The 13,647-nt window shown below is 35.8% G+C and overlaps 2 protein-coding genes across 4 annotated transcripts in view; one reads left to right on the top strand and one right to left on the bottom strand.

Annotated features, from left to right (window-relative positions):
* acsl1a (acyl-CoA synthetase long chain family member 1a) overlaps positions 1-1,631 on the top strand; it is a 30,788-nt gene extending 29,157 nt beyond the window's left edge. For all 3 annotated transcript variants that reach the window (XM_052137760.1, XM_052137759.1, XM_052137758.1), the window contains exon 21: positions 472-1,631. In XM_052137760.1, coding sequence (XP_051993720.1) covers positions 472-612 — 141 coding nt within the window. In that variant the 3' untranslated portion in view covers positions 613-1,631. The remainder of the gene's footprint in view (positions 1-471) is intronic.
* Positions 1,632-3,611: 1,980 nt separating this feature from the next.
* Positions 3,612-12,448, bottom strand: LOC127651775 (caspase-3-like). The gene is made up of 7 exons (XM_052137783.1): positions 12,355-12,448; positions 11,502-11,726; positions 9,463-9,605; positions 6,745-6,873; positions 5,934-6,109; positions 5,727-5,835; positions 3,612-5,107 (listed from the first exon to the last, which is right to left on the bottom strand). The coding sequence occupies exons 2-7, from the start codon at positions 11,543-11,545 to the stop codon at positions 4,878-4,880; spliced, it is 831 nt and encodes a 276-aa protein (XP_051993743.1). The 5' UTR covers positions 11,546-11,726; positions 12,355-12,448; the 3' UTR covers positions 3,612-4,877.
* Positions 12,449-13,647: the final 1,199 nt, after the last annotated feature.

Genomic DNA, 13,647 nt, shown 5'->3' with positions numbered 1-13,647 from the left:
TGAACATTAACTCAAGCTGCTGACCCGTACCTGCATGATTTTATGCACTGCAGACACACGATTGGCTGATGAGATAATCGCATGGATGATATTTGTAAAAATAGAAAATTACAGAAAAGGAAGGAAAGCATTTAAGTACCTTGTACTTGGTGCACCACTAGACATTTATTAAGTCATTAAGTATATATATATATATATATATATATATATATATATATATATATATAGTTTTTTTTTTTTAGAAAAGGCTATAAATGTTTTGTTTTTTATATGAAACTAACAAGGACACAAACTAACAAGATCTACGAACAATGTGTTTCAAACTAGATTTTTTTAAATATTCAAATTTTCATTGTCTCGGCCAACCTTATTGGTCAATGACCCATCTATGTTTATTTATTGAGCTTTTGTTCCAGGTGACACAATATAAATGTACTAGAATGCATTCTTCAATGTAATCTTTGTGTTTAGGTGAGAGACATTGCGCTGCACACGGAGATGTTCTCTGTCCAGAACGGACTCCTCACGCCAACACTGAAAGCTAAGAGAGCAGAGCTGAGGAGCCACTTCAGAGAGCAAATCGACCAACTCTATGCCAAAATCAAAATGTGAACAACGAGAGAACGAGGCACCTCGTCTACACTGAGTCTGAGCGACGTGATACAACAAAACTAAAAATAATAAACTCACACACTTGCAGTGTAGACAGCTTTGTTGATTATAAGTGGAGCAGTCAAGTTTTGTTGCTTTGTTATATCACTCACTTATAACGTAGGCACGGTGAGAGAGGGGAAGGACCACTGCAGATATTCTTGGATTCTCCTAAGGCTAAAGTGAGACTATTGCACTCACAATGAAGCCCACTTGAAGTCCTAAAGTGCAATTATGACTTTCTTCACTTGGGGGTGCCACAGTTGACTCTCAGAAACACTATCCCATCAGCAAAGCACATACCAAACATTTCATGTGCCCTACAAATGTTCTATGATTACAATTAGGCAAGCCAAAACACAAGTATACCAACCCAATGCCTTAGGCCAGTGAATGCCTTCTATCTAACAAACATACTGTACCTAGAGCACATCCTCAAGCCTGATTTTAGTTGTGTAAAATCAAACGAAAGACTGATTCCAAAAGTGCTTTTACACAGACATTTACATTAAAATCTATTCATATACTAAGTGGTTTCAATTCTACATAATTTAGCCCTAAATAAAAGGTTCTGTAAAGTGACATCTAACATAAATATCTTGATTGCTAGGCACAAGTCTGGTAAATGTTTGTAAAATTTCAGACTCTTTACAAAGTTGATCCACCCTATCATATTTCCTAAATGGACTTTACTGATTTCGACAGCGGTATAACACAATGAATAAATTATTTCCTCTGGAATTTATGACTTGTTGTCGATGCTGAAATTCCACTGATAGCACTTTGATATCTCGTTACATCTCAACAGTGCCTCTCTCCTAGAGAGTAATGCTTGTATATAGGTTATCTATTTATGTTTTTAAATGTTTGAGTTCAGATTAATGTAAATTAAAATTGTGTAAATTGTTCTTTGTAGCATGCAAGTGTAATAAAACAAATAAAATTATGACATTGTATTTCAACCATGTGGGTTTATATAACTTTTCTTTTACTTGTCAGTATTCCGTAAGATACAGGTCCCCGTTGAGGAAATACCTCGGACTTTTGTGACCCGGGACCTCATTTCACCCATTGTCCCTCATCCATTTTTTGGAGTGCCTACACCTATTTAGTATTCTTCAATCTATTGCTTATAAATACATTAGTGTAGCACACACACAAAGTTGCAACAAAAAAGTATTTACAGTATATCTATATATCTATCACACACACACATATATACATATATATATATATATATAAGGGGCGTAACTACCGGGAGGGCAGTGTGGGCAGCCGTCCTAGGGCCTGGGTTGAGAGGGGCCCATAGCAGTCAACCAAAGGAACCATAAAAATGCCCAACAGCACACATATATATATATATATATATATATATATATATATATATATATATATATATAAAATGGTTAATACTGAAAGTTTGCAGGGTCATTAGAGACCCTAGGTAGGCAAGAGTTTTATTTATTTTTTTCACTTCCTTAGTTCAATAATTGTTTTTTTTTTTTTTGTGTAATTATTTCATATCTATAAAAGTTTACTATCACATGATGTCTATTTCTTTGCTTATTACAAGAGAAATTAGTACTATATTCATACAATTAAATACTATAGCATGTTGATTTTCTGTGCAACAATGAATTATCAACAATTGTGAATTATCAGTATACATTTCTTACTCAAGGTGGCACTGATGTTTCAGTGATTGACTTGACTGATATTGCTATTTGATAAAGAAACAACATAAAAGTAAACTATAGCAAGTACAACTCATGAACAGTGTGACATACAGTGGCTATTTCCATTTGGGTGTACTACTGAAATTATGCAAGTTGTGCCTCTATTTAGACTCAATAAGTGCCTGAGAAAATACACATGTGTAGCCTATGTGTATCTTGTGTTATGTGTAGCACAATAAGTTTAGCTAGTTGCGTGCGTCTCATGAAATTTCAGTGTGAATGTCATGAATCCTGGCCAAGATCTGTCCTTATTTGTTACATTATCTCTTTGATTTATGAAAAATAAACATCAATATATATTTTATTCTATTAGTTCTCATTTCTGAAGAATATCCTAATGAAAGTGAATGAGAACTATGGCTGTCAAGAGCCAAAAAAGCACCATCAAATATGCTAAATGATGTCCATATGACTACTGAATAATATTCCAAGTCATATCATAGCTTTGTGTGAGGAACAGTAAACAGTAATTTAAGCTATTGTATGACTTCAGAAGACTTGAAATATAATGGATAAGTCTTGTGGTGCTTTTTCTTTTTTGTCAATTTGGAGATTGATTCCCCTAATCCTCTTTCACTTTCATTATATGGGAAAAATAGCCAAGATTTCTTAAAAACCCACCTTTTTGTGTTCTACAACAGAAAGTCAAACTGGATTTGAATGACACTGAATTGTCATTTTTGGGTGAACTATTCCGTTAACCAGCATGTCTCTGAGTCACTGCAAAGAGAGCAAGTTCAATGATTTTAGTATACCTGAGAGTGAAACATACAAAGATGAATATAATAAGGATGAGAACATCGCCTTTGCTTTACATGTTCAAACTCTCAACATTTTTAGAATATTGATATGCCTGAGTAAATATTATAAATACGATTACCCTTCTCGGGATTCAAGAAACTGGATTCACTAGTTGTCAGTGTCTTGTTTGATCAGCTGTATGGATGCTGGGAGCAGAATAACATGCTCTTAGCAACTCAACTAATCATGAAAGTTAGTTGCATGTAAGAGCAGAGTTTTTCACAGCTCAACTGGGATGCACTGATCCTCTAAATGGACATTTCTCCTGTTCATAGTACATAGTTCCACAATGAGTGCCAAAGAAGCTATTTCCATTAAATTTCCCTCAGCTGTCAATGTAATATATTTGTAAGTGTCACTTTGAAATAAAAAAGATAATACAACTCTTGTGGAAATGACTAAGGACCAATCATTCAATCCACTCTAGAATTATTTAATAATTAAATACAAAAAGGTTCTCTTTGTTACACAGAACATATTTCACAAACATGGTTCAATAAGCATGCACAATGTGACTGATCTTATACACATTAATAAAAAGAAAACATCTGGTGGTGTTTTGTGAAGAAAAACAAAACTTCATATGGAAGAGTTCAAGATCACAGTCAGACACAGAAAAACACATGCATAATAACCAAAAACTTCAACATGATAGTTCTCTCATGTGACTGATTCTTATGTTCACAAGACTTTAAAGGGACCGACAAAGGAATATTCCATATTAAATTGAACTAAGGATCTATCGATAGCATCTGTGACATTCCATCGATTACAACAGGAAATTATTTTGACTAGCCCAATACTCTGTACAATCAAACAAATGCATTAACATTTCTTCATTACAGGAATGTACAAATGTTCATATAGACTTCCATGTTATTTGCTTGAATATTTTCTATGGTAATTGACAGCATGTCACAGATGCTTCCCATAGCTTGTATTACACCACAAAATATTCCTTTAAATAATGCATATATTGTGTCCAAGCAGAGAGCTTTATGTGACTTTTCAAGTTTTATCAAAGATTGTTAACATGGCTCAGTGAGGCACCTGGGAATAGTTTTGATTGTTTTTACACACAAACTAGTGTAGTATCAATATTAGAAAGTTTATCGAAGTCCCTGATTACTGCAATTCTACAAATCCCAACAAAACTTGCCTCTAATGATTGCTTATTCAAACGTTTTGATTAGAAAACCAGAGGCATGGGACATGTGAAATGTTATACGGTCACAAGACGAAAAGGAAAAACACCTACCTACATTGTATTACAAAACATAAAATGCCAATTAAAAATCTTCGGAAACACAGCACCTCTAAAACAACACTCCTGAGACAGTTGAAATCCCAAACTGAGCATGTCCAGATAATGTTTCTAGCAAATAAGCGGTTCACTTTATTTCTTTTATAAAGGGTCTTTAACTGTATCCTCTTAAAGGGACAGTTCACCAAAAAAGGAAAATTCTGTCATCATTTACTCACCCTCATGTTATCACAAACCCTTCCTTTCAGACTTTCTTACTGAAGTATTCAGTTATGACATGACTAGATGAGGGTGAAAAAATTCATGAGGTGAACTATCCCTTTAAGCCTAACCTCTAAATCAATATGCGACACCTGTGATAAATACACAGGAAAGCTGGAGAAGACCCTAAATGTGCCCTTTTAGCTCTCAGTCAATGAACCCTCTTAAGGAGTGAAGTACATCTCTTTGGTGAGCATTGAGACAATGCAGGGGATTTGCTTCTTGGCGTCAAAGCCAGGCATGTTGGAGGTCGACTCAAAATCGAGCGCCACCTTATGGTTGACCCTGGTGATGATCTGCATCAGCTCTAGTTCTTTGCCATACCTTGTCATCATTTCACAGAGAGACTGAATGAACCATGAGCCGGTCATTGTGTTTCTCCAGGAGTAGTAACCTGAAAGAGGAAGGAAATTTCTCAGGGCATTAAAGGAGGATGAGGAATGCACCTACTGTTACAAATTCAGTACTAACATACTGTGGTGCAAATTCACAAAACAGTTGCACCACTTGCATGTGGCAATTCAATGCAAAACCTTATTCCAATATTCTTATTTGTCTTATTCAAATACCACCTGCAGCCCAACTTAAACAGACACTATGTGCTCTGGTATAGCACTGTGCAATCCTTTTTTTATCATTTTAATTTTCTCTGCAAACAAGCCTCTTATCTATCGAAACGAGGGTTATTCTAAAATGTGCCCAATTCAAAAACATTAGCGCTCTTTGCTTATAAAAATAAAGTGGCGCAATTACCAGCCATGCAATGCAGTTGATAAACAGAGGTATATTTAAAAAGGATGTTTGTGTACATGTTCTAGTGATCATCAAATTACGATAAACGTAAGGAATGTAACATTGTATGTTTAATGCTGAAGAACAGAAGAACCATTTCATAATTGTCATTATTCAGACTACCTTGGTTGCATTGTACGCAGTCAAATTCACTTTTGTAGCTTTTCAGTATGTTTCAGGTTTAGGAAGCTCGTAGTAGCATAAATGATTGTGTGATGTACCTGGTGCTGTAGAGTAGGCATAGAGGAAGTCAGCCTCCACTGGGATCCTCATAGACCCATATGCGCTGTCTGCCTCTACACCAGGATCCAGTTCAGTGCCTCTACAAGCCTAAATACACAATGTGATCATTATACAGAAAAGAGCCTCACACTCACTATTTCGCTTCAACATAAACACCAAAAGGATGATGTAGATTTGGGATGTACCTGTATGAAGAAAAGTTTAGGTTTTCCCACTAGTGATAGGCAGCGGTCTCCTCTGAAAAGGCTAGTTAAGGACTTAAACTCCACAGCACCATCAGTGCCAAAAAACACACCCTCATCTCCATGACTAAGCAAAACACACACTAATGAAGCACAGCGGCTGTGGTCATCCCTTGCAACTGCAACAGAATAAGTCAACGATTCATGTTTACAATGATATCAATTACAACAACTAAAAGTTTTTTAATTGACTTTCTAATCAACAGTGGGTTCAAGGGATATTTAAAAGGATAATTCACCCGAAACTGAAAATGTTGTCTTTATTTACTTTCATATTGTTCCTAACATCTTCCATGGAACAGAAAATATGTTAGGCAGAATGTTAGCCTTAAGTCACCAATTACTTTCTTTGTTTGGAAAAATGCTGCTTTCCATGGGAAGATCATATGGGTTTGGATCAACATGAAAGTGAGTAAATTATGACAGAATTTTCCAACTATTCCTTCAAAACTGTCTAAAACAATCTTGCACCAAAAGTCTCTTTAGAAGACATTCATTTAATGGCTGGAGTCGTATGGATGTTTATGCTGACTGTCTGTGATTTTTGGAGCTTTAAAAGAGAGATCTCCATTCACTTGCATTAAAAGGACCTACTGATCTAAGATATATTTCTATATACTTCAAGAGTTTTCTGCTGAAGAAAGTCATACACACCATTGGATATCATGCGGGTGAGTAAATAATGTGAGAATTTTCATTTTTGGGTGAACTATCCCTTTGAGTTTATGTAGAGTTTAATAAGATTAGACTATACCTGCGGTTAGAACCTGTACAATCTGCTGAACTGTCTGGTCATTGTAGACTTTCACGATATATCCGAGCTTTCGAAATACGCTCATTATGTTTCCTGCATCTACATCTGTGCCATTGCGTTGGTTCATGCCTGTAGAAGGTAAAGAGCAGGTAACAATCACTATATCTTATAACTGATAAAATAAATATGTACACACAAAATAGGTTACATTATCTCTCAAGAAGGACAAATCAAGAAGGAATATACTGAAGACACTATTACTAAGATAAGTCAATAATTCAATTGGAACAACATTGGTTCCAAGGAGGCACCGATCACAATACCTTGATCGCTATACTGACCTCTTCAAACAGGCGAGACCAATCGAAATCCAGTACCGCATGTTAGTTATGGTGGTTTTTGTTCAACTCCAAAAATAAATGCACCTTTAAAATAGGTCTTATGACTAAAATTCCCAGTGATCTGAAACCATACAATGGCTTTTTGAATTGCAAAAAAAGGAAGACATTTTATTAAATAAATAAATAGTCAACACAAAACAAACTTCATCTTGGGTCTGAGTTTGGTTCGCATATAATATTGATTGTATTGATAACGGCATCTGAGTTTTGTGGGCAGAAGACATAGGAAACCATAGTATGAATGAGAGGCATATTATAATTACATAAATATATTAATACTGTATAATAACGTTCTAATATTCAAAATAAGTACTATATTACAAGTTATAATAATATTTAAGTTCACTATGTCTGCTTCATTATCCAGCAGGTTAAATAATAAAGTTTGTCATCAATGCTTCTCTATGCCCCATTTACACCTTGCATTAACATTGACCACATTAAATGCCAGGTGTAAATGCACCCAAGATGCATTGTGATAGGATCTCTGAAACAACATACGGAGGTAGTCAGGGATGGATTCTGACCACATTCAAAGAAGGTGTAAATGAATTTTCGTTATCCAGATAGAACTACGCAAGTAGTTAATTATGTGATGAGGTTATGAGGTTATGTCATCTGATGTTAAATGCTGTGCTGTGGATTGTTTTTCTGTTTATTCTGCCATTGCAATGCTTCCTTTGTAATATACTTGGAATATTTGGACTCTCTCCTCAAATCCCCACTCGCTCACATCTCTCACCTGTTTTCTAGTCACAATGTAGCTCGCGCCACACTCACATGAAACCAGTCTTCACTTGCGCGTTTCAGATGAGAAGCATATTTACCACTCACAAAACGGCGAACGCAAGATGAAGATTGGTATATTTGCTTCAGAACCCGGCATTTCGCTTTGGTGGCCACCAAAAAATTATGAAGGAATTTTCAGTTACCACAGCCTCTGAAGTAATATGCAAGCACAGTTTTACATTTTGTACGGTTAAAGGGATAGTTCACCCATAATTGAAAAATTCTCTCATTATTTACTCAACCTCATTAATATACCCAGGTGTGTATATTTTTCTTTCTTCACCAGAACACATTTGAAGAAAATGTGAAAAAAATATAGCTCAGTAGGTCCTTAAAATGCAAGTGAATGGTGATCAGATTTTTAAAGATTGTCGGAATAAACGTCATCCATAGGCCTCCAGCGGTTAAATTATTGTCTTCTAAAGTGGCACGATCACTTTGGTGCAAAAAATATAAATATTTAAGTTTTTTTTAACTCTAAATCATGCTTCTGTTCAGGAGCGGTGTGCGTGTGTGACGTAATCGCATTGGCATTTGAAACATGAGAACTGACACACGTGAGTCACATCCGGAAGAGCAGCGCTGTTTACAAATGAGGAGGAATGCTGTACAGTATCTTGATTGATTTTGGTTTAGATTTGTATTTATTTGTTTCTTTACTCACAATGGTACGTTTGTGTGCTCATCCTGGATGTCTCAACTCTGCGGAGAACGTGAGATTACATCTGTATCCATGGCAACGGTAATACGTCACATGAGAGATTGCGTGATATTCACCTTCTTGCTAAGCTTAACGGAAGCGATGATTTAGAGTTAAAAAGTGCTTAAATATTGATTTTTCTTCACACCAAAAGCGATCATATCACATAAGAAAACATTTATGCGGATATGCTGACTGTCTGTGATTTTTTAAGCTTCAAAAATTAGATCACCATCGACTTGCACTGAGCGAAGATATTTTTCTACTTCTTTAAATGTTTTCTGGTGAACAAAGAAACTCATACACACCTGGAATATCATGAGGTTGAGTAAATGATGAGAGAATTTAAATTTTTGTGTGAACTATCCCTTTAACTTTGATCAGATCTCTATCCGATCAATGCGGAGACACATTTGACTGCAAAGTGTAAATGCAATCCAGTTAAAGAATATCCAGATATTATCTGGATATGAAACACATTTGAATGCAGTGGGGCCTAATTTATAATTAAAGGAATAGTAAACACATGCTTTCCACATACAAGAGTACTCCCATTAAGTTCTATACAGCGGGGTATTAAACTAAACTGGTACTAAATACAAAGAATTTAAGATATTGGAATCAGGTGAGAAAACATGGTATCGGTGTATCCCTAGTCGGTTCAATGTTCTGTTCATAAAGAAGAGTAAAAGGAGAGTAGATTTTAATAATCATCTTGTTTTGATGAGCATCAAAACTGGCAACTTGCACAAACAGGTTCCTGTTCTCACAGCATCCCAAAGGACTAACACCCTCAACAGAAAGAAATAAAGAAAAGATAAGGGTTACCTGTCTTGTGATCAAAGTTCTTGTTGTTGATGATGATGCAGTGGCCGATGATGGGGTAGTTAAGGCTGTATCTGAAGTCATGCGAGTGACCCTTTGCATCAACCTGTATGGGCTGCTGTCCTGATCCCCCATCCTTACCAGCACTGGACAATAAGATCACATGCATGAGCAAATACATTATATTAAATATTATTTACAGATCCGCATTTAATTTCATAATCTTCCATATAGGTTTTTTTTTTTTTTTTACTTATATTTACATGAAGTCATTTAACAGACATTGTTATCTATACACTTATTTCAGGGACACATTTTTATGAGGTTAAGTGTTCATGGAATAACCCTAGTGGGAGTTTAACCAAAATCTCTTACTTTTCTGTTTCTGTTCAATTTTATTATCCTTGCATTATCCTCAGCACTGAATCCTTATAAGAAATTACCAACAGGGAGCCACTTTCTGCTTCATAATTTATATTTCAATAATGACAATATCAGAGTTTGGTCATTACATAAAGAACACCCTAAAAATGGTTATTGTTTTTACACTAAACTCATGGTTCGAATTACGTGGGAGCCAGTGGGAGCTGAGCTCCCATAGAGAGAGGATGAGCTCCCATGAAAGCAGTAAAATCATACACCTGTGGGGGTCTCTAAAAATCATCAGCACCATTATTTTAAATTACAAATAAAGCATTTTTTCCTTCAATATATTCCTTCAATGTTTATGTTAACCCTTTTGCACGTATGATCGATCAACACCAGTGTGATTAGAACGGTCAGTGCATCACGTGATCAACTGCTAAATTCAAACGTGCTTTCGCGCTTTGGCTGGCGCTGAGCCAGAGACAGACGCGCTCAGTGCTCCTGTCATGTATCACAACCATAGACAGATCAACTGTTCTGTGTTTTCAACCACATAATGTTTATTTTAGGTTTCAGACATTTAAATACACATAAGTACTAGCAAAAATTTTTTTTGAGTTTGTAAAATACACACTGATGTCTAGGGAAGCGGCAATAATAATCCTTTCCATTAACGTTACGTTACAATAAGACACGTTTTCATATCAGATACACATTGTGTAAGTACCTTTACATTTTACTCTATTCTTCTCCCAGTTCACCGGCCACTTACTTTCATGTATTTCGTGAGAAGTTGAGGAATTGACGTGTTGTAAAATAACATTGCGCCGCCCATCGCACATACAGCTCAACTAACTTAACGCGATCGTTATAAAGGCGTTTAAACAACAAAACACATCCACTTGCACATATTTGACAATCGGAATATCAGTGTTTCATGTTATAGCTAATACATTTGTGAATATTTTGTATAAAAAAGGAAAAATGACATAAAAGCAGATCATCATTCATTCAGCGCTGTGTTGTGGTTGCGCTGTGTAACGTGACAAGCAATGATGCGTCACCATGGAAACATTAAAGTGACAGGTTCTAAATAACGGTCACCTAGAATAACTCACGCTGGGGGATCAGTTAGAATATTTTAGAAATAGTGTAAAGTTCAGAACCAGCAACCATGCCACCAAAAATAAAAAGACTGCTACCAACATCAGATACAACTTTGGCAAAATTCGGGTTTATTTCAAAAAAACAAAAAACATCAGAGGACAGTCTACTCGTTTCTCTACTCCTGTATTAATAAACATTGAAATCAAAAGAATCAAGTGCAGTGTTAAGCAATTATTTATCACACACACCACGCCTGCTTATAGGCTACTTTTTTTTTTTTTTTTTTTTAAGAGACCCCCACAAATATGAAATCATAATTCGAACCCTGACTAAACTTATACAGAAGCATAAAACTAATTTATGGTTAAATGCCTGAAGATATAAGACTTGTTAAAATATGTAGTTAAATCCAACCCTACACATTACAACACACCAGCTTATATTTAAGTATTTAACCACCATAATAACAACATGCACAGGAAAGCAAGCCTTATGGAATTCAGCACTTGTGTTTTAACTGTCAGTCATGCCTAAAAGCTGCATAGCAACAGTCGTCAAGATCATCTTACTCTGGTGTGTCCTCGCGCCGCGCGTCCACGTAGTCTCCGTTCATCTCTTAAAAATATGTGTCTACTCTTAAATAATGGTTATAAGGTGAATTCTTCTCCAGAAGCTGTCGAAAATGTCGAATGAGTAGAAGACGTTATAACAGGCTCTCATCAGAATGGTCACCGTGTCATGCCGGGTGTCTCTTCTTTGTTGTTTGTTGACTCGCGCGATCAGCCAATGAAAAGCTGCGCGAGAGAAAAACACAAAGGGTGACGATACATTCAGCCTTCAACAGCTGTGCAAGAAACACATAAGACGAAGGTGTAGTCTGCTATTCGTGTTTACAAAACATCATTTTGGAATTCGAGTCATTGTTCAACAATTTTTTTTATTACAACATGACCTCTTACACATGTAGATAATACACACTGGCTGTGTCACAAAACCACAAAAGTCTTCCTAGACAACAAGTTGCTCGTTATAAAGCGCCAATAAATGCTGTCTAGAAAGGTAGCTCGATAGGTTTGATGCACAGCCATTGTAATGAAGGTCAAGTGTCTTGTGTACTGCTAATGCATAATGAACATAAAGCAAAAATAATACATTTGAGAAATAACAGGCATTATAGTAAACAGTGAATGTCATTATTGAAAACTATTTAATTAACTACATTTGTATGCACGGGAGAATCCATGAAAGCACACTGGACAGTAGCGTGTAGATTGTATCTGTTAAAATAGACTGAAACTATGCATGTCGCTGGTGGAATAATAGCAGTCCTTTGTCTGCTTTTAAGCTTTGACAAAAGGATTGACGAAATCACAGTAATATCTCAAACTGAAATGTCGGAAAAATAATATAGTAAACGCTTACCCAATATTGGAATACACCCGGTTGCAGAGAACTTCAAATGTGCAGGACTCCGATGACAAAGCGGTTACTCAAGCCATCCAGGAAGTGTGTGTTAAGGCTACTCTACTAGCAACGTAAACGACACAACCAAAATAAACTTGTACTTGGCTATTGCGCTACGATATCGCCATCTGCTGGATCGATATGTTACTACACCCATTTATGGATTAGAATATCTACTTTAATGATGCTGGACACCGACTACTATCCATCTACTTTAATGATGCAAAGGAATAAAGTGATCTGATTCAAATGATTGGTCATTATACGATTCTTCTTCTTCTTCTTTTTTTTTTTTTTAAAAAGCAGATAAATAGAAGAAGAAAAAAAGTAAGACAATCTAATAATGCTGACCAGCATTTAAGTTTGATGGACATTCCCCCTTTTTCCTCATTACTGCAATGCATTTAGATCTTTTTATATGAATGGATATTTATATTATTAGATAATATTTTCATTGCTATATACATTAATAAGATTTAATGTTTTGTTATGTTGAGATTTAGAATAATTTTTATAATGTTGTAGTTATGGGGGTTACTATCATGGTGAAGCATGCAGCTTGAGCCTAGGTTGATGACAAGTAAAGTTTTCTACTGTAAATATTACTTTATCTGTGGAGCCATAGCATAGCAAACAAATATTTATTTGGACTGGGCTTGTGGGCCTGTTGTAAGGCAGGTCCTTACCGGACATCACCGACAACAATGTCACCTATGGGCACAAACCCACCTTCGCTGGACCAGACAGGACTGGTAAATCTGGTGCAGTCCATGAGGAGGAGATGCACTGCAGTACTTAAAGCAGCTGGTGGCCACATCAGATAATAAATGTTACTTTAGATTTTGACCCCCTAAACTTGTTCAGTTTATGTCTTAGTTGTTTAATCTTTTTATGTTCATTCAAATATTTGCACGTGTTAAGTTTGCTGAAAATACAAGGAGTAGAAAGTGAAAGGACGTATCTATTTTTTATTTTGAGTTTTATTAATAAGAACCTGTGATCTAAATATTTCCATGTTATAATGCAGCATTGCATACACTCAGTTGAACATTTAAATTAGCATTGACTAAGGTTCTCCTAAGATTAGTCATATTGTTAAATTCACGACAGTTGCCTTGCTAATATGCCTATATACTATCAGAACATAATGCTTCTTAATTCCTATTAACACATACAGTATAAGTTATGAATACTCCCTTTGAACATAGAATTCAACTGTTCAAATCAGCTGTGGATTGCATCATGTCAGAT

Source organism: Xyrauchen texanus, chromosome 11, assembly GCF_025860055.1.
Source record: "Xyrauchen texanus isolate HMW12.3.18 chromosome 11, RBS_HiC_50CHRs, whole genome shotgun sequence".
Lineage (NCBI taxonomy): Eukaryota > Metazoa > Chordata > Actinopteri > Cypriniformes > Catostomidae > Xyrauchen > Xyrauchen texanus.
This window is presented reverse-complemented; position numbering and strand designations above follow the sequence as displayed.

Coding starts and splice junctions, on each gene's coding strand:
- LOC127651775 (XM_052137783.1), bottom strand. CDS start 11,545: ATGAACGGAGACTACGTGGACGCGCGGCGCGAGGACACACCAGA. Junction 6,874..9,462: donor GAACTTTGATCACAAGACAG/GTAACCCTTATC, acceptor TACCTTCTACAG/GCATGAACCAACGCAATGGC. Junction 5,108..5,726: donor TGCCTACTCTACAGCACCAG/GTACATCACACA, acceptor TTCCTCTTTCAG/GTTACTACTCCTGGAGAAAC.